Source organism: Trachymyrmex cornetzi, unplaced genomic scaffold (genome assembly GCF_001594075.2).
Source record: "Trachymyrmex cornetzi isolate Tcor2-1 unplaced genomic scaffold, Tcor1.1 scaffold90, whole genome shotgun sequence".
Taxonomy (NCBI): domain Eukaryota; kingdom Metazoa; phylum Arthropoda; class Insecta; order Hymenoptera; family Formicidae; genus Trachymyrmex; species Trachymyrmex cornetzi.
The window spans coordinates 155,614-178,464 of NW_017300245.1; the positions used below are offsets into that span (position 1 = coordinate 155,614).

The 22,851-nt window shown below is 32.5% G+C and overlaps 5 protein-coding genes across 6 annotated transcripts; 3 read left to right on the forward strand and 2 right to left on the reverse strand.

The window, feature by feature from the left end:
- The first annotated feature begins 401 nt into the window (after positions 1-401).
- CCT2 (chaperonin containing TCP1 subunit 2) lies at positions 402-4,082 on the forward strand. Its single transcript, XM_018520426.1, has 7 exons — positions 402-532; positions 853-1,162; positions 1,675-2,111; positions 2,190-2,267; positions 2,343-2,567; positions 2,748-3,129; positions 3,261-4,082. Exons 1-7 carry the CDS (start codon positions 530-532, stop codon positions 3,431-3,433), a joined length of 1,608 nt encoding a protein of 535 aa, XP_018375928.1. The 5' UTR covers positions 402-529; the 3' UTR covers positions 3,434-4,082.
- A 75-nt stretch (positions 4,083-4,157) lies between these two features.
- Positions 4,158-7,822, reverse strand: LOC108769433 (NADH-cytochrome b5 reductase 3). Of its 2 annotated transcripts, none has more exons than XM_018520427.1 (4): positions 7,626-7,822; positions 5,554-5,886; positions 5,284-5,472; positions 4,158-4,798 (listed from the first exon to the last, which is right to left on the reverse strand). In XM_018520427.1, the coding sequence occupies exons 1-4, from the start codon at positions 7,647-7,649 to the stop codon at positions 4,415-4,417; spliced, it is 930 nt and encodes a 309-aa protein (XP_018375929.1). In that variant the 5' UTR covers positions 7,650-7,822; the 3' UTR covers positions 4,158-4,414. The 2 variants fall into 2 exon arrangements, with proteins under 2 accessions (XP_018375929.1, XP_018375930.1); XM_018520428.1 differs by lacking the exon at positions 7,626-7,822 and adding an exon at positions 6,369-6,805.
- Positions 7,823-9,747: 1,925 nt separating this feature from the next.
- LOC108769454 (transmembrane protein 60) lies at positions 9,748-10,725 on the forward strand. The gene is made up of 3 exons (XM_018520468.1): positions 9,748-10,016; positions 10,235-10,447; positions 10,703-10,725. Exons 1-2 carry the CDS (start codon positions 9,807-9,809, stop codon positions 10,409-10,411), a joined length of 387 nt encoding a protein of 128 aa, XP_018375970.1. The 5' UTR covers positions 9,748-9,806; the 3' UTR covers positions 10,412-10,447; positions 10,703-10,725.
- A 7-nt stretch (positions 10,726-10,732) lies between these two features.
- On the forward strand, positions 10,733-12,262 carry LOC108769453 (uncharacterized). The gene is made up of 5 exons (XM_018520467.1): positions 10,733-11,086; positions 11,331-11,579; positions 11,672-11,806; positions 11,907-12,012; positions 12,102-12,262. The coding sequence occupies exons 2-5, from the start codon at positions 11,337-11,339 to the stop codon at positions 12,260-12,262; spliced, it is 645 nt and encodes a 214-aa protein (XP_018375969.1). The 5' UTR covers positions 10,733-11,086; positions 11,331-11,336.
- Positions 11,455-16,784, reverse strand: APC4 (anaphase-promoting complex subunit 4). The gene is made up of 8 exons (XM_018520466.1): positions 16,356-16,784; positions 14,701-15,080; positions 14,425-14,622; positions 13,985-14,266; positions 13,690-13,913; positions 13,055-13,614; positions 12,504-12,963; positions 11,455-11,523 (listed from the first exon to the last, which is right to left on the reverse strand). Exons 1-7 carry the CDS (start codon positions 16,459-16,461, stop codon positions 12,521-12,523), a joined length of 2,193 nt encoding a protein of 730 aa, XP_018375968.1. The 5' UTR covers positions 16,462-16,784; the 3' UTR covers positions 11,455-11,523; positions 12,504-12,520.
- Between the last annotated feature and the right edge of the window lie 6,067 nt (positions 16,785-22,851).

Consider the following 22,851-nt stretch of genomic DNA (forward strand, 5'->3'; position numbering starts at 1 on the left):
TATATATATATATATATATATATCCAACTTTTTTAATTATCCTTTTTTATTTTTCTTATTTATACACTTTCTGTGTTTCTTTTAATTTATATTTTATATATCATTTTTTTACGTAATTATATATTTAATATTTTATTGCTAGAAAATTATGTGGCAAATCAGTTGACTAATTGCATATAAATCGAACCTTAAAAGGAATTAAATTCAGAATATAACTCTATAAAACGAGTATCGCATTAAATACGTATCCTACATGTTCAAAATTCTTTTTGATTGGTTTAATAGCGCATGTGTCTTCTCAATCGGATTTGTAATTCGTTCTTGTACTTCCTAATGTCCAAAAGCAGCGAATCGCAGACAGATGGAAAAACCAATCGCTTCATAGAAACGGTTCACGCAGCATGGCAGCAACTCCCTGAATGTCTGAATCGCAAACGTCTCCTATTTAGACCGTCACCGTGCATCGAAGATTTTCGAATTTGTGTGATTTTTTGGAGAAAAGTATCTGCGTACTATCGATTGACTCATCATGGTAATTATCGCGCTCCAGTAATCTCATTTATGTAGTAAATGCTAGTGATTCTCTTGTGACCGGGCCAGAACCCGGTCTTCAGAAAGCATGACAAACGGCTCACGTGTCGTTAAAGGAATAAATAATAATTGCTTGATAAATGACTGATGCATTTTGTAGACACTAAGATTTTCGATTGGCTTTTAAATTTATTGAATCTCTGACACGCACATGTACTCATAAGTAGTTGTTACCTTTTAAAAGTGGTTATGATTATATTTTAAATGAAAAATTCTATCATGAGCAACTAAATAAATTGTTGTATCTTATCTGATTGTAAGGTCTCCTTAAATCCAGTGCGGATCCTCAAAAATGATGCTGGAGAGGAGAAGGCAGAAATTGCTAGATTGAGCTCGTTTGTTGGAGTTATAGCCATTGGAGACCTGGTCAAATCCACTCTTGGTCCTAAAGGCATGGACAAGATACTTGTATCTCATGGTAGATCCTTAGGACAAGTACATGTTACTAATGATGGTGCTACTATCCTCAAAAGCATTGGCATTGATAATCCTGCTGCCAAGATTTTAGTAGATATGTCTCGTGTCCAAGATGATGAAGTGGGTGATGGTACCACTTCAGTCACTGTTCTCGGTAAATATGATATGATTAAGTAAGAAGCAATGCCTATACTGGTCAAAGTTGAATCTTGAATGCTTTTAAATAATTTCATATGAATTTATATATTATGACGCGTTTGCAGTCTCTCAAATTGCGAGTCAAATTAGTTTTCTAGACGTAGAAACATAACTGAATTACCATAGTAATATCACAAATTAAATTGATTAGCAATTTAATAATTTTATGTTTAATTGGCATCATTTTAAGAAGTAATTAATATATTGAAAATCTGTAAATACATTTATTGCGAAAAATATTACCGAACCCAGATTTCTAGCATTCCGTGGAAGCGTCCTAAACTTTTAGACTGAGACCTTAATATTCTTCACAATAACTGATATGTAGAAACATGCATCTTTCAGACAGCATATATAGACAGTAATAAATTGTTTATGATATGATTACTCACTTGAATTTGCAAATTATTTAATCTTAAATATTATTAAATATCTTTAATAATTTTTAATTTTCTTTTTTTTTTTCAGCTGCTGAACTTTTGCGAGAAGCCGAGAAGCTAATCGAGAATCAGAAGATTCATCCACAAACTATCATTAGTGGTTGGAGAAATGCTACAAATGTAGCGACTGAGGCTTTAAAAAATGCAGCCACAGACAATTCTGCAGATCCTGATCGATTTCGAGAGGATTTATTAAATATTGCTCGTACAACATTAAGTTCCAAGATTTTATCTCAGCACAAGGAGCACTTTAGCAAGCTTGCAGTTGATGCAGTGTTGCGTCTTAAAGGATCTGGTAATTTGTCTGCGATTCAAGTTATAAAAAAACGTGGTGCAACACTTGCTGATTCCTTCTTAGATGAAGGATTTTTATTAGATAAAAAACCGGGTGTTCACCAACCACAAAAAGTTTCTGACGCACGTATACTTATCGCTAATACATCTATGGACACTGATAAAATCAAGGTTTATGTTCCTTCTGTTATGTATATTTTTCTTAATTGTTTAATAAACCTAATGTTATATGCATTTATTTATTTATAGGTATTTGGCTCTAGAGTACGTGTAGATTCAATGGCGAAGATAGCAGAATTAGAAGCTGCGGAAAAAGAAAAAATGAAGGTAATGGACTTTTCTAAAAGTTCTTCACGCATCTTTATAAAGTTTAATATAATAATCTTTTGTGAATTTATACAGGATAAGATTGACAAAATTTTGAAGCATGGTTGCAACGTCTTTATCAATAGGCAATTGATATACAATTATCCGGAACAATTATTTGCTGATGCCGGAATTATGGCTATCGAGCATGCTGATTTTGATGGTATCGAAAGACTTTCGCTCGTTACTGGTGGCGAGATTGTTAGTACTTTTGACAATCCCGATTTAGTCAAATTGGGAAAATGCAATCTTATTGAACAGGTAAATTTATAATTACGTTTGTAATTCATATATAATATTCCATATGGTGGAGCACTCGATTCAAATGTGTGTGTGTGTGTGTGTGTTAGCGCGTGCGTGCGTGCGTGCGTGCGTGTGCATGTGATTATTAATTTTGTTGTAACTTTAATTATATATCAATTGCGTTGTTATATTTTTCAGGTCATGATAGGAGAAGATACACTCTTAAGATTCTCTGGAGTTTCATTGGGTGAAGCGTGCACCGTTGTTATTCGTGGCGCAACGCAACAGATCATCGACGAAGCCGAGAGATCGCTGCATGACGCGCTCTGCGTTTTAACAGCTACGGTACGCGAGTCGAGAATAGTTTACGGTGGTGGGTGCAGCGAGATGATTATGGCTTGTGCTGTTATGCGAGCGGCCGCGGCTACGCCAGGTAAAGAGGCTGTTGCGATGGAAGCCTTTGCACGAGCGTTGCAGCAATTGCCAACCATTATCGCCGACAACGCTGGCTATGATTCGGCACAATTGGTTAGCGAGTTGAGAGCCGCGCATAATTCTGGGAGCAACACCATGGGATTAGGTAAGTTTCAAATTCTTATGCTTTTTATCGCTGAAAATATTTTTAAATATATAATAAATTGCGCGCGAGTGCGCTAAACAGTTTCATGACAAAATATGAAGTTAAATTAAATTTGTTCTCCAATCTTGCAGATATGGAAATGGGCAAAGTTGGATGTATGAAACGACTAGGAATTACCGAATCTTGGGTAGTGAAGAGGCAAGTTCTCGTGAGTGCGGCTGAAGCAGCAGAAATGATACTTCGGGTGGACGATATTTTGCGCGCGGCTCCTAGAAAACGCGTGCAAGACAGAGGACGTTGTTAATTCATTCATTCATTAAGAAGAAAATAAATGTTTACTCTCGCTTTGATTTCATAATTGTCTGCAATTTTTCATGCATATGTGGCCTCTTAAATTAATTAATGTGTTTAATTAAATATTGTGTTAATCTCATTGACGGTAATGCATTTGATAATATTAATGTACTAATGATAGTAAGGAGAATATATTCCACTTTTTGAACATTTTGTCATTTATATATGAATTATATATTCCATTTCTCGATCTCTCACAAATAAAGTATTATACAATAAGAAGCACATCTGTATAGTTTCAAAATTTTTTGTAACGTTACAATAGATTCAATATTAATAAATGCTTTAAGATGCAATACTTTACATGAATATTTCACACACACTAGCAATATACTTTATTCATTTGTTTTATACACAAGTCATTTTTATAATAATAAACATACAGATATAAGATTGAGTAAAGTATATTTTAGTGATAAGGTAAATATTCATTTTACATGCATTTGATTTGTGACCATTTTTCTTAAATTAAGCTCTATGAATTTTATTTATTCAGCAATCACAGCCTGTTCCAGTAACAAAAAAAAAAGCAAAAAAGAATATGACTGGCATGCCTTGTAAATGTTTTATGTGGATTGACATTCTTATACTACACGGAAAGTGGTCACACTATGCTGTGGTTACTGGTACAGCTACTAGTGGATGCATTTCATTGATTATTGTAAGTTTACGACTGTATGCTTATATAATAGTCATCAATACTCTATTGCAGGTGTCTTTATGGATAAGTTTTGATGGAAATCTTCCAACATACGAACCTTTCTAATTGGAGCATAACCACGTTATTTGAAATACTTCATTAAAGCGGATTATACATTCAATTAACAAAAAAACAAATCTTTAACTTGACTCAAGAATACTTTCTTCAAAAAAAAGTATATAAATTTCCACCAGATAATGCAAACTGTCTACGATTTTAATAATCAATTGATTAATACGCGAACCGTAATTTAGTATCGTAGCCAAGTTTATCAAGGTTCGGAGTACAAGCGAAATTGATCATTGGAGGTGGCCCGCACATAAGTACGATAGTGTCAGGTGACGGTAAAAACATGTGCTTTTCTATCATATCGGCGCTTATATATCCTGTACTGTAAGGCCATTTATCGCTACTTGAATCTAATGTATACCAAAGTTTCAGTTTATTCGGGTACTTCTTGGCGATTTCATCTAATTCGTTTTGTAATAAGATATCTTTTTCCGTTTGATTGGCGAACAACAAAGAGGTTTGAGTTTCGTCCGTAGGATCTTTTATTATTGCACGAATTAGTTGCAGCATCGGCGTGATGCCCGTACCACCAGCGAGCATAACCATCTGTACAAATTTACATAAATTTGTTATTAACATATGTACAGAAGAGCCCCTACTGAAAAAATCACGTCACACAGTTGCATGTTGAAATCATGTAATTAAAACATGTAAACCACGTAATGTATTCCAAATCAGTATGCAATTTTTTAAAATTACATAATTTAAAAAATCACATGACAATATGTTCTTTTTTCTTCTATTTCTATTATTCAATTCTTTAAAATTCGATAACTATAAAATCACATAATAGATGAAATTATTTTTAATATCATGTAATTTTTTAAATTACGTGATATTTTAAAAAATCACGTACTAATTTGGAACAATCCATTACGTAACTTACATGTTTTAATTGCATCATTTCGTCATGTAACGCTGTGACATGATCTTTTCAGTAAGGGCTGTTGTTAATAATGATAATATTAACAAAATAAAATTATATTCTATATTATATATATGTATACACAGCAGCAAATGTATGTACTTGCCTTTTTAACATTATATTCTACGGCTGGTTCCTTCCTAAGAAGTTTTATAGTAATTTTTCCTTGTCCTTTGTAAACCAGTCTACCAGAGGGACCTCTAAAGTCAATAGTATCCCCTATGTTCATATTTTCCAAATATTGAGACATTTTTCCTCCTTCAGGAAATTTTGGATGCACATTTTTGAAGTATACCTATAAATCACAATATTGAAACAAACAATAAGAAAACAGATTTTCTTTCATTATCACCAATTCTGTATTCTCATTTTATACCTTGATAACCAGATCAACGTAGCCCCGATTATCATCACTTGATACAGGCGTATATGAACGTATTACAACCTCTTCTCCAATTTTTGCTGTTAAATGTATATGCTGACCAATTGGCAGACCCAGGACATGATTTGGTGTAGGTAATCCAAATCTAAATTTCCTTGTATCGTGACTTATTATGTCTTTTTGAATTAAAGGTAGACTATACTTAACTACTGGATCAACCAGTAATATTGGTGCAGATTTTTTCTTCTTTTCATTCCAAGTTTTATATATTTTAAATGCTACTCCTATAACAACTATCGTTCCTACCGCAGCCAAAATTGGTAACATCTAGAAATATAAGATTTTATTTTAATACACACACACACACATACATAACACATATAACATTATTCTTATTTTTAATTTTATTCTTTAATTTTATTCTTAGTTTTAATTTTGATGAAATTTTATCTTCTTTTTAATACAAACATGAATTTTACTTTCGCACTTAAAAAGTACTACAGGCACAGATTCTATTAAATTTCTAAGATTTTTGTAAATGAAGTTTTTAAGAATATACAAGTAAATAATGTATATAAAAATTAATATTTGCACAAAAATTTTTAATAGAACAATCTATACATAATTAATTATAATAAGATGCTTTAGGGAGAAATATCTCTAAAATCAAAGTTTTCTGACTAAATCATCGTTTAAAAAAAACATCACGCCTATGTGCAAAGTACAGATTGTCGGTGGGAATAATCGCATAACAATATCGTGATTTGCATGATGGTACGCGAGATCGGATCGATCAAAGCGGGCCTTACCAATGTTCGTACATTCGACATTGCGATTAAAGGTGCACGTGGGCCGAGAGGTTAAAGGATAGCGCAGGACAGCGCGGAGAAAATTGTAGGTACTACGGACTACGGAGACGTTCGTCGCTCGGAGACGCTTGGTGCGAATGGGTGCAAATAGACGCGAGCTCGCGTGATCGAGATCGCAGATCGACTTTCGCCAGGGCGATGGTTCGCCCGCCGGCGTCTGTACCGTCTACCGTTTGTAGGGTCAACGAGACGAGTACCGCCGATTCCGGAACTCGCTCCAATCCGTTAAAATAGACTCGGCTTCTCACGTTTTCGGAATAGGAACATTAGACACGGTATTTATAGCCACATTACTCGCAGCAACATATTATTACGCTGAAAACACGTGCCCTTTTGTCATCGGCTGATCGACACGCGAAAGACTGCCCCGGGTCTTACTGAATACCTGTTACACATATCTCGATGCATTATCACTAATTTCATACAATCAGCGAAGAATACGAATGCGAACGTTATAGATCTAACGCTGTTTTTTACTTGCATGTTCTATATTTTGCATCTTTCTTTTTCTTTTTTCGAAATACTTAATTATCTTAGTTCATATGCCGGGTTATATCTGATATTAGATATTAGTTTATTTAGAGCAACTTGGATTAAATTCCGATTAACTATCGGAATTCCTTGCAACATTTCTAATTATATTATAAATTTATTCGTCTTTAATCCGATTATTCTTTCCTTGCATTAAGCAATAAAAAATTGATAATTCTATCCGTACGTTTATAAAATATCATAAATGCTACTTTAATAAACTAATCGTCGATAAATTAACAAGCATTCGTAATTGTATTTTGTTTATTTTCCTTTCTTTGATCTCCAAGAAACTGAATACATTAAAATAATTAAAAATTTATTTTGTTTTAAATGTCACAGTTTGTTTATCCATGTAAAGTGATATAATTCTCAATAAATGATTATCATATATGAAGTACAAACATCAGATGGTTAACAATTAGCCTATCGATTCTATATTTAATATAAATTCTTTTCTTATCTTTGGATTATATAAAAATTGCCGCGCAGTAAGTATTGCTGTATTTTAATTGTGTGCATTATATATAGCTTTTTTTTCCATTGTGCTTATATCGTGATAATTTTTAAAACACAATTGTATGCTTCATGTGACATCGCGCAAAGTGTATTCCGAGGTAATGATTTATCTCCATCGATCTAAAATATATATTATATTATACGTACTTGAGAAACAATTATTGCGTTCATATTTTCTATTCCAGTTTTATTGAAAGACGCACATATACACACATAAAATTTTTACGGATTGCTCGACGTACGTTATATGTTGTTCCATTAATCAAACAGATTTATTCGTTATGAGAGACGTATAAGGAGTGAGAGACTTGCGTTTTCTCGAGTTACGTCGTATTACATCGTTATCATTGACAGTGATGTGATTGCAATATCTTCCACCCACTTTTCGCATTTTTTCGCGAAGAAAGACAAAGTGTTTTTCGAAGCCAGTTTAAACAACGCCGATCTTGGTTATTTTATTTTTTATAGCGTGCATTTTGATAATATTTAAAGTATTAATTATTTTAAAACAATTTGATAATATGCTAAAAAATTATGATCAATGTGTAATGCAAATAAATTCCTAACTATTTCTCTTCTTCCTTTTTTCTCCTTATATTTTTATCTCCTGTGTTTCTATAATTTTTTTTTCTTTTATATATTTCGAAAATCTCTCTGGCCACGAAGCATGTGGTAATAATACACGTGAGATACGCGACTGTCGTTTAATGATCTCACAGTGACGTTTCTTCATATGAATGATTCTATTGGCCGTTGATATAATAACGAACATTACAACTGACTTTACTTTTCTTGGACAGTTCAAGGATATACCAGGTATTTCGTAATCGAAATTCCTGTGTTCTAAGCTTAATATCCTGATCTTTTTTTTCTAAATTATCTGTGACCCTACGAACTGAATTCCTCGACATTGCATTCTTGTTGCATTGCATTCTTCTGACGCATTTATAGGTCATGCATTCAAGGGTATTTGCCATATATGACTATACACGACGATAATAAACGTAGAGCGAAAAAATTTAAAAGAAATGTACCATATACAGTATATTTATTGTACTTGTTAAAAGATAGAAGTAATAATATATAAATATTAGGATAGAGAGAGAGTTCTGAAAGGGTGAACCCTCCGATTTTTTCTTGTCGCTTGACACGAATGTGAAAAAAATCGGTTTTTAAATATTTGACCTTGAAAATTACTTTGTCGCCAATTTTCATTATTATATTCGTAATCAGCACACCAAAATACAGTAGTATGTCAAGCGACAAGAATATCAGAGGATTCACCCTTTCGGAACTCCATTCCAAAAAAATATTTTAATATTGATAAATAAACCAAATTCTATATTGAGTAAGGAAAAAATATATAACTGCGCTTATTATTATAACTGCGCTTCGAAGCGTTTGGAGCATCAAGTGGACTGCAGCCTAAAAACGTCCCTAGAATATCCTGTTTTGATGCCGCGCGGCGGAAGTTGGCGTGACAGCCAATCAACATCTCGCTTGATCGGAAGTAAGGCTAGAGTCTCATGAGGTGTATTTATCGCGTATAGGCCCGTCTACAATACACGGAGTAAGAAGTAAGAGTAAGAAATTGACCAATTACAGTCGATTATTCTTCTCACATTCGACTGTGATTGGTCAATTTCTTACTCTTCCTTCTTACTCCGTGTATTGTAGACGACGCCTATTGCGTAACCAATCAGAAGCTATTCGCTGTTGTGGTTGGGTGGCACCCAGTTGGACACGGCTCAATTGGTCACGAGCCATTCACAGCACTTGAGACTACAAAGCTCCTAAGCACCGGTCGCTGTGATTGGTGGTGTCCAATCGAGCCGTGATCAATCGGGAATCACCCCAACCTAATAGATGTATAATTTCCACCGCGCAACAAAAGTTGAACTCAATCCAAATTTTGCCGCGCAGCGAAAGTAGTATTACATTATTTTACAGTAGTATTACATTATTTCTAGAAGTGTTGCATGGTGAACCCGATTTAAAGAACATATGGCTTCTGCACACTGGACGCGGAAACGCTTACCACGCGGAAAAATGTAATGCGGTAGCCAATAAGCTCCTAATGTATTCATTGGTTACCGTGTCTTATTTTGCCGCGCGGCAAACGTTTCCGCGTCCAGTGTGCAGGAGCCATTAGGATATCATAACAGGTTAAACATTTGTCATCTGTCGATAATACCTCGTCGATAAAACAGAATATCTGTAGAGTGTAGCGGCTGTAGAGCATTTGTCGCTAAAGGTTAGAATTGTCAAAAGTTATCAATACAAATGAGTTTTATGAGAAATTGTGTATATAATTAATTTAAATAATTCATGGCGGTTTTACATCGCGCTTTGTTCACTTGGTTCAATTTGCTCATATTCTTGATCTTACTTGTTTTGAGGCTTGATCAGAGAATACAATGGAATTGGTTCATAATTTTCATTCCAATGTGGCTTTACGACAACATTCTCCTTATTTACATTGTATTCAATATGATTTCGTACTGCAAGAATGTACGTAACTTTAGTTTGAAGCGAGAAGTAAGTGTTTTATAATAAAATAAAATTTTTTTTTATCCTTTTGCGATTGAAAATATTTTATTCTAATTTAATTTTTTTTTACGTACATTTATTTTTAAAAAATAGTATTTTATGTAAGAAAAGAAACATAATAATTAATAAATATTTCTAACAATATAAATCTTTAGTTGATTAAATAAAACAAAATTTTAATGTACAGTATAATAAAATTGTTTCAGACACGATACATGATAGCTGTGATCTTGAAATTATGTGCACAGATTTTGATTTGTTTAAAATTAGAGGCCCCTCACTGGTCTCTACCAGCGAAAGCAGTATTAGCACCATTCTGGCTGCTTTTTCCATTATTAGCCATAGATGTTATTTATCATTTAATGCTACAAACTACATATTGATAATGGATGGATTCGTTTATTTAGAGTTATTTAAGGGTGTGTATATATTAATAAAAAATTATTTTGTTACTTGATATACATAATCAATTATTTGATAAACATTTTTATAAATTATTCAATTTATATTCCAACATTGTTGTATTGAATAATAAAGTATGTTTGTTTTGTATGCGTTAATTTAAATATAAAATATAGAAATATTTTTTATATTTGTTTATCTGTTTCATTCATTCATTCATTTATTCAAACATAAGGCAAAATTTTGTTTGGTAAGATTAAATTGATTTATAGCACAGGATTTGAGAACATACAGCAATTGTAAAGTATAGATCTAGTCTACTATAAATACTTAGTATTGCACAAGGCCGAATAGGACAGAGTTAAAAATAAGTAACTCCATGACAGTGCTTGTAGCAATCTTCTCATCAGTAAATGAAAGTGTTTCCAATTTACAATTAATAAGTTATATAAATGCTATTGTCGCTGAATTTAATTGCACAGAAAAAATAAAAGCAAGTTAACAACTGTTTGTAAGAGAGAGAGAGAGAGAGAGAGAGAGAGGAAGAGAGAATTGTTTTTATGATTACACAACATTCACTTAGAAGTCTTATCGTGTATAATTATTGTGACCATCTATGAACAACAAACTGGTTTTGCAGTAATTGTGAAAAAAAGGTGATAAATGTAATTAGAATGTAATAATGAAAGAAGACAGATTAATGATATCTAACAGTTTGCTAACATTGAGTGTGGCAGAATATAGTAAACGTATTTCTATACAACTTTTACATTTTCTTGGATATATTTTCACTTTTTTACACATACACATACAATTTTATATATAAGAAGAAATTGTTTTTCTCTCTTTCTCTCTAACTGTGAAATAATTTATACAAGTATATTTAATATTGATTTTTAGGTGACAATGTGGTTTTTTATACTTTTTTATTTAGTATTTATATTACAAAAATCCGTAACTGCAAATGACATAGTAACAGTGAAAGAAGTGCTAGCTGGACACTTGGCTGAACTCCCATGCTTAAGTATTGATGAACATCATCGTTTCATGTTCTGGCAATTTGGATCTAACAATGTTATTGGTCCAGGGAATCCTTTAAATGAAAAGAAATATAATTATGAAGTACTGACTGGCATGCTTCAAATTAGAGTATGTTTTCAAAATGTCATATATTCTTAAAATTTTTCTCTTTTAAATAACAGTCAATATTTAATAAGATGTATTATCAAAATTATAATTAGGGTGTATCAACAGCAGAATCTGGATTTTATAAATGTTTTTCAAAAGGTCTATTTGACGATTCTCAATTAAAAGTTCATTCTATTGAATTAATAGTTACAAACGATTGGGAGCAACTTTGGGAAAATGATTTTGAGGTATTTTAATATACATTATATATATATATATATACATATATGTACATATACATAAGAATAATCACAAGCCTGCATTTTATTAAAATGTATATTTGAACAGACAAATTTGTTACGGGGAATGACTGCTGTTATGGTATTAGTGGTTGGTGTAGCTGTCCTTCTTCTAATTATTACTGTTAAGAAAAAAAGAAGTCAAAGATTCTTTGGTAATTTTTTATAAAAATTAACGAATAGAAAGAAAATGCACTTTTATACTGAAAATATGATTATCTTTTATATATAATCATTTTTATAGATCTCGAGGAGTCGAGAGAAAATTCTCCAGCACGCTATACATCAGATAATACACCTGGTGTTTCATCACGTGTCGAGAACGTTGGAATAGATAACGCTGTTCTTGACATTGATTTTCCTAAAGTATTTAAACAAATGCAGAAGGAGCAAGCAATACCATAAATCTTAATCGTATTGTGTATATCATGAAATTACATTATTTTAGTGTTTTATTCTTAAGTGTATATTTTGCAATACATATATTTTAGAAATATATACCTTGTAATTTATTCAAAATATAGTTATTTAAAATAAATAAGTTTAAAATCAATTTTGAGAAATAATTAAAATAAATCAAAATTTTCAACTACACGAAATGTTATTATTTATAATCAATCTGTTTGCATATATAAGTTATTCATACCTTAAATATATTTTACTTCAGTTTTCTTCCTTGTAGAACTCTTGTACGTTAGTTTTTGTTTCTGCAGAAAAATGTGCACTAGGTGTGGTATCCATCATACCTTCCACAAAACGTCCTTCTTCCTCTTCTTCATCTTCCTCATCTTCAGGTTCCGCTTCAGTTTCGAGTAAACGAATCTTTCTATTATTTTCATTCAAAATAGCAGCTACTTTTCGAGAACCACTGACTGCTAGTCGTCTCGCAGATATTCCTTGAAATGGTTTCGGCCACGTTGCACCAATGATCTCAGTTATCGATATTATTGCATCATTATCTTGATATTCAAGCATACTACGTAATGGCATTTGTATGAGAAACGATGCATAAGTTTGTTTATTCAATATAAGCAAACTAAGATAATCTTGTGAGTAAAATTGCAGATCTACTATTACAGTATCGATGTTTTCTTTTAAACATTCTCCTAAATACGCGGAAAAGTTAATTATTTTTATAATGTAATAGAGAAACATTAATTATATTATAATTGTATGTAATACAATTAAGCTACTAACCTTGCTTCTGACTCACATCTAACGTGATCATCTTTGAACTAAGAGATATAGAGTCTATAGACGAATATTTTATGTTAAAAAGTCTTAACAATTTACTGTCAGTCTCATTCATAGCCAACAAAAAATTTCCATCACTTGTTACAGTTTGTGAAGACATGAGAGATGTAAATAATGGCAAAGAGATGGAGATCATCACAAAGTGGTCAACTAAGCTCTGATAGGATTCAGCAAAAACATTTTCTACACCGGCAACTAATTTTACATGAGACTGTAATAAAGATAAATGAAAATTTTGCTTTACTATATGTGCATAATTGCGCAAGCAATCATTTGCATCGAGCATAGTAGCCCATTCGCTTCCTTCCGAAGTCAGGGGAGTCTGCAGATTTTCATGACGCAAATATTGACCCAATTTTTCTAAATTTACTCTACCGTTTGCTTTTGGCTTATCAAAGTCACTCAGAAATTCTGCTATAAATGTTAATTCCTGCTGACTTACACGACTTACTTCCGATGGTGCTCTTTCATCCGTTAGTTGAAGAATGGCTACGTACAACCATCTATAAATATAAGAAATTAAAAATGAATTATTAAGTATAAATAAGTTAATTAATCATTCAATTTTTTACTTGTACCGGAAAAATGCTTTATAATTGCGCATACTCTGGTCTATAACTTGTTCGATTTCATATGATTTTGCCAAGAAAGCTTCAGATTCATTAATGGCATTAGTTATAAGTGTTTCATCACGTAGTCCTAATGCTTCATACGTGTCACCTACTCTCACCATTCCTCTCAATTCAGCTAATTGATAAACCAAGGCCATACCAACACTAGTTAAATTTTTCGAGACTAGTTTCTGAAAATAATCTACATTCTAAACTATGATATACATAATTAAACTAAAAAAAGTAATATTTCTCAACATACTTGAATATTACTGTAACACATTTCAATACTATGTCCGAATTTTTTTAATCCTTTCTCTGTGAGATCTCTAAGTAGAAAAGTTTCTAAATTTTTCGTAGGTATTCCGATCATTAATAGTTCTAAAAAGTCTGCAGACATACTACCAGGTGGGTTTGCTTCTGCATATCGTGCGAGTTTTTCATCCATTTCCAAGAGTATTGTCTCCCAAGCTTCGCAAGTAGCCATTAAGGTTCGTGAGAGATAATCTTTCAAACATTCTATGTTGGCTTGAGTTTGCGCAACCTGAGAATAAAATATATAAATTAACTTAATGTTTATTTTAACAAATTTTAAATTATTATGCATAATACTTAAGAAAATAATGCCTTTTGCTTTAAATCTTTACTACGAATATGTTACTTGCAACATATGTATGTGCGTGTGTGTCACTCTCAAGATACCTTGAGAAACTCTATTTTCTCAAATAATGGACAAGATACTCTAGTTGTCTTAATACAATTATTATCCTTCCACGTGATCCATATCGGGTTATTAGATCCACCTGTGATCTGCAAGATTGGTCCATGACCTATAGTTATAGTGCCACAATAAAACATGCCAAAAATATACATTAATGCCGTGCCATCTTTTTGACCAATCTATAAAAAATACATATAGCTATTAATCATAAAGTTACAAATGTTATGTCTATTAGGATTGTGTTTTATGATATTTACAAAGAGCATATCCAGAATGTGAGACAGAAATTCTTTCCGCTCAGGTTCTGCGCTATAACTTCTGATTAAACTAGGCAGAGATGGCAGATATTCGCCTGTAGGTTTATTAGTTTTATCATTTGTTAATGAACCTTCATGTTCAGAATTAGACAGCGGCAACCACTTAACACAAACAGTCAATTCGTTTGTAGACAATTTAGTTTTGTGAATGATATTTTTAGTCTCAACGTCAACAAGACACAACAGCTTGGAAATCTCATAGCATACTGCAAGCAGCTTTCCATCTGGTCTCCATGCCAAATGAGCAGTGATATCAGATTCGTCTTGAGGACTCAACAACCATACTCTTTGCCATGTGAGTCTATGAAGGACGACTTCACCTATCAAATTTTACATTGTGGCTAACAGTCTTTTTTTAATTCTTTCATTAATATTCGTTAAATATCTAACAAAGGGAACATCAAGAATTTTTTATATCATATTTTCTCATGATAAAAATAAGAAAATACAGTACTAAAAAAGTCAGGGATTTTGATGCGCTTTTTATAGATTGTTCTTGAACAAAAAAAAAACGATACATGTCCAGCCATTTCAGCCATTAGCCCATCGTTTCGAATTGATTTTTTAAATAATTATTGTAATAATTTTAAAAACGTATTGTATAGGAAAATATAAGTTCTTTAAATAAATTTCATTTTAATTCAATGTTATTGATTTTAATTACTTTTTGATTGTAATCAAATTTAATGAAATTACAAATTAATATTCTAAATAATTAAACACTCATTTATGAAATATTATCATCATTATTGTCGCTGTTATTCACATGAACACATAAATAAGATTGTAATGAAAACTATTACAGTTTCTGATGAAATTAGAAATTGGAAATTGTGATTAGGAACAAGTAAGTCATATGTTTGTAATCTTCTTTTCATTAATATTAATCGATTTATTAATAATATAAAACTAATTGTGTTTTGTAGATGTATATTGTACATACGGGATGATATAAATCATAAAAACAAGAAAATCATAAAAAAAAATTGTTCACAATGTAATAAATATTTATTGCATTGTGAACACCTTTCAAATGAATTTTTGTTGTAGACACAATAACTTCTTCTAATATCTGGAGGAAAGTAAATTTGATTAATATTATGGAAATAGCTCTTTTCAGGAATCAAATTTGATAAGAACCAAGCATATTATTTTATCGGTGTGAAAACTGCAAGAGATGACAATTGATGATGAATTATCAAATGGTTTTTAATGACATCCTCTCACATCGACAGTTCTTTGCATAAATTAGTTTTCTATTATTATAAGATAATTATTGTTATAAAGATACTGATTTATAAAGACACTGATATTTTCCTCTCTATACAGTATGTTTTTAAAATTATTACAATAATTATTTAAAAAATCGATTTCTTCGAAACTAATGGCTGAAATGTCTAAACATGTATCGTTTTTTTTTTCGTTCAACAGCCTGTAAAATATGCATCAAAATCCCCGATACAGTCACCTGGTGTTCCCTTGTAAGTTAAAATTAAATCAAGTAATTGTTTTTTTTTATGAACAATTATAAAAAAAGAGGAAAATAAATATTAACGTTAAACAATACCTTTACAATATTAGCTTTTAAATCTAACCTTTGACATTGCTAATTGCTAAAAGATCCATCTTCGGTGACCACAGCATCGTCGTCACCTCTGCAGGGAGCTGACGCTCCTCCAACTGTCTCATGGTACCAGCCATATCTCGGACTTCTTTTTTAAATACAACAGATGACAAAAAATCCTTACCAAGCGAATGACTAATCAAAGGAGGTTACTTCAATTACACGCGTACGAAATTTGTCTTTTCTTCTTCTTCTGATATGGTATGGCGCTCGCCGATAAAACAACGGTGAATCCGACCAGACGAAATTTATATTTATTGCGACTTGCTCACGTTCGCCGATGTTAGTGTAATTTAGAAAAAAATCTCGTTTATGCACAAACATTATATCACATTGTGTTCAAGCAGTTCAAGTTCAAAGTAGTACTAGCATGACAATATCGGAATACCGTAGGCGTAGAGAAACCTGAGAGAGAACATGCCGGCCCAAAACCTGTAACCGCAAAATGCTGCCGCGCACTACTGCCCTCTGACAAAATGGATGTAAATTACATAACTCTGAGGGTAATATGTCCACTTTTCAACTCCAGATGATAAATCGATACTTGGTTGATATAATCGTGCTACACATTCACAAATTATGGTTATCTGGGATATCTTTTTGGAATGTAAATATTATACTAATATTAAATAATGTTCTCTCTCTCTCTCTCTCTCTGTTTTTATCGTTTTCGATCGTTAATCGATTTATACCTCTTGATAGACAGTATCGTGTTTTAACGAGAGATAACGCCACTATGCAACTTTGAGCCGATGCTTTGCGCACGTAAAAATAGAAGAGGTACGGAAGTCCGGAAGTAATACTTTTACGAAATTTAGGAATTAGGATCCGTGCTACGGTTTTATTGCTCGTCTTATTTTTCCGCGTTATATTTTCGTATTATAACGTATTGCAGCACAGGCTGCACAAAATTGTTCTGAGATATCGTGAAATCTTTTTGTCGCACGTGTGCAAAGAATTAAAAAAAGGATAAATGTGTCAGTTTCCTAGTTTCGTGCACAATTTCAAATCGTCATGTATTTGAGGTTATTTTTACTTGCGAGGGTCCATTTACAATGCACTCTACATTTTTTATTCATGCTCGTTTATTTCGAATCTAGACTAAAATATCATAAAAATTCGATTTAAAAAAATCATAAAAATGATTGATGTAATTAAAACTTTGAATATATTCAAATTTGTTGATAAAGAATATTTTTTAAATAACGTGAGAAATATTAATTGTCGCGAAGTGAAATAATTAAAATATGTGATTCTCATGACTTACGGCCGCAACACAGACTTTTACATAACGCATAATGCATAACAGAATCAACCAATCAAAATGTTTCTCTTCCGCGAAGTGGGAGAAAAGGAAGAATTCTGATTGGTTGAATTGCTTATGCATTTTGCATTATGCAAAAGTTTGTGCTGTGGCCTTTAGACTGCATTTGCTTCAGCTCATGCCGCTTTCGTATTTTTCTCGTTACAATCGCGTTATGGCCGTATCACACTAGCGACTCGCGGCTGCGACTGCGATTGCGACTGCGATTGCGACTGCGATTGCGATTTCGACTTTTCCTCGACCAATCAGGAAGCAGCGACCAACGACGGCGACTCGCGACTACTATTTGGTCGGCCGTCCATTTATCCGAGTCGCAATCGCAGTCGCAGCCGCGAGTCGCTAGTGTGATACGGCCATTAGAAAGTTAATCGCGTACAACCTCTGGACATGTCTCTTCGCGCATGCTCTCTGACGAAAGAAACTTTTGAGGTAAGCGTATACACATACGCATAAATAAATCATATCTATGTGCATGAACCTAGTCGACACTGAAGACGGTTGAAATCTGGCAACAGCATGTCCTTGTCTCACCGCTCGGCGTGCGAGAAGGAGAATTCCATCAAATTAAAAATTCACAAGTAACGATTATATACAATATAAAATTACTAAATTATATACTCATTAGCCTCTCGCATTGTATCTTTTTATATTTTGACCTTTAAAATAATCTTGTCGGCAATTTTTATAATTACAATATCTATAATCAGTACACCAAAATACAGCAGTACACCAATCGATAATAAAATCAGGGGTTTCACCTTTTCGGAAGTACACTCATTCTGATTAATTGATTCTTTTATGCTTTATGCATGATGCGTTATGCAAAAGTAAAAGTCTGCTCCGACTCTTAGGCCTAGTTTCACAACTGACGGTTAACTTTTAACCGAGGTTCGACTTATTAATTATCTCTTTTCAATTCTAGAATTGGAAAAAGATGAGAAATAAGTTGAACCTCGGTTAAGAGTTAACCGTGAGTTGTGAAACTAGGCCTTATACGCGAGACACTCGGAATATAAATCTTCGATAATTAAAATTTCTTCCTGCCAATTCGTATGGTAATTCAGTTCCCGCGTGCATTTCAGGCGTACATCGAACCTTGCTTACACGACGAAGTCGATGACGTACTCTAACATGCAATGAGCGCAGGTAGCGATATAGGTGACAGGAGTATGGGAAGATGATAAGGACCGCCGTGCCGCGCCGCACCGTTGTTTAGGTCTGTTAGCGGCTGTGTTGCGTTGTCGCCGTCTCCGGACGGCACGAAGATATCGCTTCGTATCAACAGACTGTATTCTATTGTAACTCGCGTACATATACGTGTATACGTACGTCTGCATTCTGCAGAATGCGTGCATTCGCGCGAAGCGACTGCATATCGTCGATCGTCGTCGACGTGCGTATAAATTCAACATGTTAAATCTGAATCTCTCAATTGCCTGCGGATATCCCCTCGTGTTTCCGAATATTCGCAAATTATTACTTCTTCGGAGATAATGTAAATTTCTATAATCAATTAGTGTTTGAAGCCCCTTGAGCAACTGCACTTTTATAGAGAATAATTATATGCCTCATGAAAATGTTATCTGGATGCTGATTATTATATTGAGATAAAAATTATTTTTTTTAATTTTTCAACTTTCTATCGAAAGTTCAAAATTTTTTTACGTACAATATGCATTTCGAGAACTGTTCTCTTATTATGTATTAATATGTTATAACATTTATTAGGTGTTAAACTTAATTCCTGCTGTTTTTCGTCTCCAAAATTGATTTGTTTCGAAGGGAAGATGAATGAATACCTTAATCAAAGTAATTTCCTTCGTTTTCTACTTTATTACTAATTAATAATACTTTATTAATAATACTTTGATTAAGGTATTTCTCTTCGAAACAAATCAATTTTGGAGTCGAAAAACGGCAGAATTAATTAACACCTAATACATATACGTTGTATTTTTAAAACATAATTGTTCTAATTTGTAAATAGTAGAATGAAATAACTTAAAAAAAAAAGCAGCGGAATTTGAACGACATGAGATTCCTTGAATTTCTCGCGAAACGTAAATGTGGTCGATCTGCATCTCGATGGTGAGATGAGATGCTAAATTAATAATTGTAGCAAATTATCGTAACATAATTCTTAGAATTTTTAAGGAAGATGGGTCTCCTATTTCGGATACGTTACCGCGTATGTCATCAATTATGTGATTAATTATTGGAGATGATTAATTATAAATAGTCAACAAGAATATGAGGATCGCGCGACCTAATTTATTACAGATGGTAATATTTTAAATGCGATGTTATTCATCATTTCGAAGGATTAAACGGTCCCCACTCCGCAATGGCAGGCAGTCTTTGGAAACATATAACACAGTCCCCTCAATAACTCGGCGCGCGTGTATATAACGTCACTGTGATATTTTGCCACGAACGAGCTCCGCTTAAACATGTATCGGATAATGTAACAATATCATTTGTACCATTAATACCGTTTGCCCCGGTTTGTGCAAATTTCATTATACTTGCATTCGCATTGTCGACCGCAATTATCTTTATAGGGACATAATACGCGATATTATACGTCGTTAATTTATCGGTTGCCCTTATGGACTAGCTTTTGATAATACGAGAAATTCTAAATATCCAGCCAATGAGAAAAGCATGTTAGTATAATGTTGTGTGGATTACATGATGTTATGGAATCGATCCATCCGGCTGTGCTAATGGATTTTCTGTTTAGTAGACTGCAGGCATTTCTACATCTTCATTTAATTAATACGTTTCAATTCTTTTCACAAAAAGATATTGAAAATAACTTAAAGGTGGAGTCCCACGGCCCGTGGCTTGGCATAGCTCAACAAAGCTCTACGCGTCGTGGAACCGGACGGCTTGCTCGTGATTCGTGGCTCGTGATACGTTGTTTTCGGCAATTTTTGCGATAAGTTTTGCGAGCCAAAGAAGCCTTTGGGAGTAGACAAGTTGACAAGGTATACCTTGCATTCAGCAGAATGCTTATTTTACAAATGTTGAAAGTTTTCTTCGCTGATATAGGACTATAGATGATCTAAAAGTATAGGGTAAAATCAATAATTGTGTGGATCACTCTTTAAAAAAAATTCATATTTTTATCCAAAACAATATCAAAAAATTAATAAAATATTTAATAGTTATGATTGATCATAAAGATTACATTATAAATTATTTTATTTCATTTCATTGCCGTTTTATATGTTTTAATTTGAATAAAATAAAATAATGACAATTATCCACAATTAGATCCCATCTACTAATTGCGGATTAATTCACCAAATGCTTTATCTTTTTTGGTGGCGTTACTACATCCCATAAGAATAATAAAAATGATTTAAATTTAAATTAAAACGTATAAAACGGCATATATATATATATATAACGAAATTATAATTGATGATCCATATCTAATTCTAGGATCTAATTGTGGATCATGCAATTTTAAAACACTCAAATTTTTATTTAAAATTAGTGATAATTAAAAATCAATAATAATTAAAATTACAATAAAAATTAAACGTTTAGCAAAAAAAAAACAGTTAAATTATAAGTGTACTTTTTGCATATAGAAATGTATAGTATTTTGTATTCTATTTCGATACTTAAAACAAATAAATCTTTTCAAGATGGTATCACCTGCGAAAAAAAATTAATATGCTCTGAATAAGGAGCTAATAAAAGTCTTATAAATTCTTTATAAGGATTTAATAAAGAATCCATATAAAGACTTTATGTAATTTTATAAATGAATGCCAACATGATTGTACTATTGTGCAGCTTTTAATTAGTTCATATTAATAACTTATTAAATTTAATAAGACTTTATTAAATCTCTTATTTGAGTTCAATTTATTCAATTTAATTCAATCTTAATAAGTTTTTAACAAGTTGTATTAATAAATTTTAATATGATCTTAATATATATGTGTGTTTGTATATACATATAGAGCATAAAGTCGTCGTCGATAAAGGATCATGATCCTTGCCGAGCCACAGATTGTGGGACTCTGCCTTAATAAGTAAAATAATATTTTAGACATTGATATTTCTTTTATTACAACCATCGATGATATAAATTTGATTGTGATCAAAAGAAGATATCCATTTTTAGATTTCAAGTTTTTCAGCACTAAAATATGTGAAATAGATAAAAATATAAAAAAATAATTTCATGAAACCATTTAGAATAGATATTGTGTGATGATGTAACATCAGTAGTGTAGTCGAGCCCTGGCGGGGCCTGGCGACGCCAGGGTACTTTTTTCGAAAGTCAAGGCAGTGCGATGTCTCACACACACACACACACACACGCGCGCGCGCGCGCGCACAGTTCTTTCTATAATTATTTAAAACTAATTTTTTATGTTTGTGTAATAAGACGGTGAGAAGAAAGAGAGGTATTTACTGAAATCTGAATTGCGACATGATAACATAGTGTAGTTAACCAAAGAATCCAATCATACAAGGTATCTCAGAAATAATGTACGCGCCGCTTTGAGGGCATAGAAGGGGTTAAGGGGAACGAAAAAGTCTTATAACATTTTGAGATATCCGCTGTAGTTTTCAAATAAAAAAATAAAAAGCCAATGCGCGGTGACGCCACACGGCGCGAGTCCTATATAAAAAGATTGCATTTCCCTTTTTTTTTACTTGTTCGTTCCACATGTTGCAGATTGGTGTTCTAAAAATCTAATAAACCTTTGTTCAAAGCACACACCGTTAGGATACTTTTATTTTTAGGACTACACCACTGTGTAACACTTCAGATTAATTGGAGGATTATTTAAAAGAGGAAACTCACCTAAAGCATGGTTTTTAATAGAAATAAATAAAAATTGAAGAATTAAAACAATACAATATAGGGCTAAAAACCAACTAAGGATAACATATGAGTAACAATATTATTGTAAGCAATATAAAAACGTACAGACGTTTCGACTCCTATCGAGTCCTTCTCAATGTTAAAAAATAAATTTAAATGTTGCCGGTAATTACGGTATTAAGATGTTCAATATATATATGTATGTATATATATATATATATCAAAAAAGCGCATGTGTACTCGCATGTTAGAAATAATAATTATGGCATATAATAGCCTAGATTCCAT

What these genes read in the sequence shown, in the direction of transcription:
- LOC108769433 (XM_018520427.1), bottom strand. Translation starts at nt 7,649, where the DNA reads ATGAACGCAATAATTGTTTCTCAA. An exon ending in ACGCAATAATTGTTTCTCAA is followed by an intron (nt 5,887 to 7,625) that starts GTACGTATAATA and finishes TTATATTTCTAG; the next exon opens with ATGTTACCAATTTTGGCTGC. An exon ending in TAGAATATAATGTTAAAAAG is followed by an intron (nt 4,799 to 5,283) that starts GCAAGTACATAC and finishes AAATTTGTACAG; the next exon opens with ATGGTTATGCTCGCTGGTGG.
- APC4 (XM_018520466.1), bottom strand. Translation starts at nt 16,461, where the DNA reads ATGGCTGGTACCATGAGACAGTTGGAGGAGCGTCAGCTCCCTGCAGAG. An exon ending in AGAAAATAGAGTTTCTCAAG is followed by an intron (nt 14,267 to 14,424) that starts GTATCTTGAGAG and finishes TTTTATTCTCAG; the next exon opens with GTTGCGCAAACTCAAGCCAA. An exon ending in AATTATAAAGCATTTTTCCG is followed by an intron (nt 13,615 to 13,689) that starts GTACAAGTAAAA and finishes TTATATTTATAG; the next exon opens with ATGGTTGTACGTAGCCATTC.
- LOC108769453 (XM_018520467.1), top strand. Translation starts at nt 11,337, where the DNA reads ATGTGGTTTTTTATACTTTTTTATTTAGTATTTATATTACAAAAATCC. An exon ending in TTTGGGAAAATGATTTTGAG is followed by an intron (nt 11,807 to 11,906) that starts GTATTTTAATAT and finishes ATATTTGAACAG; the next exon opens with ACAAATTTGTTACGGGGAAT. An exon ending in AAGAAGTCAAAGATTCTTTG is followed by an intron (nt 12,013 to 12,101) that starts GTAATTTTTTAT and finishes TCATTTTTATAG; the next exon opens with ATCTCGAGGAGTCGAGAGAA.
- LOC108769454 (XM_018520468.1), top strand. Translation starts at nt 9,807, where the DNA reads ATGGCGGTTTTACATCGCGCTTTGTTCACTTGGTTCAATTTGCTCATA. An exon ending in ACTTTAGTTTGAAGCGAGAA is followed by an intron (nt 10,017 to 10,234) that starts GTAAGTGTTTTA and finishes AAATTGTTTCAG; the next exon opens with ACACGATACATGATAGCTGT.
- CCT2 (XM_018520426.1), top strand. An exon ending in AATGCAATCTTATTGAACAG is followed by an intron (nt 2,568 to 2,747) that starts GTAAATTTATAA and finishes TATATTTTTCAG; the next exon opens with GTCATGATAGGAGAAGATAC. An exon ending in GAGCAACACCATGGGATTAG is followed by an intron (nt 3,130 to 3,260) that starts GTAAGTTTCAAA and finishes CCAATCTTGCAG; the next exon opens with ATATGGAAATGGGCAAAGTT.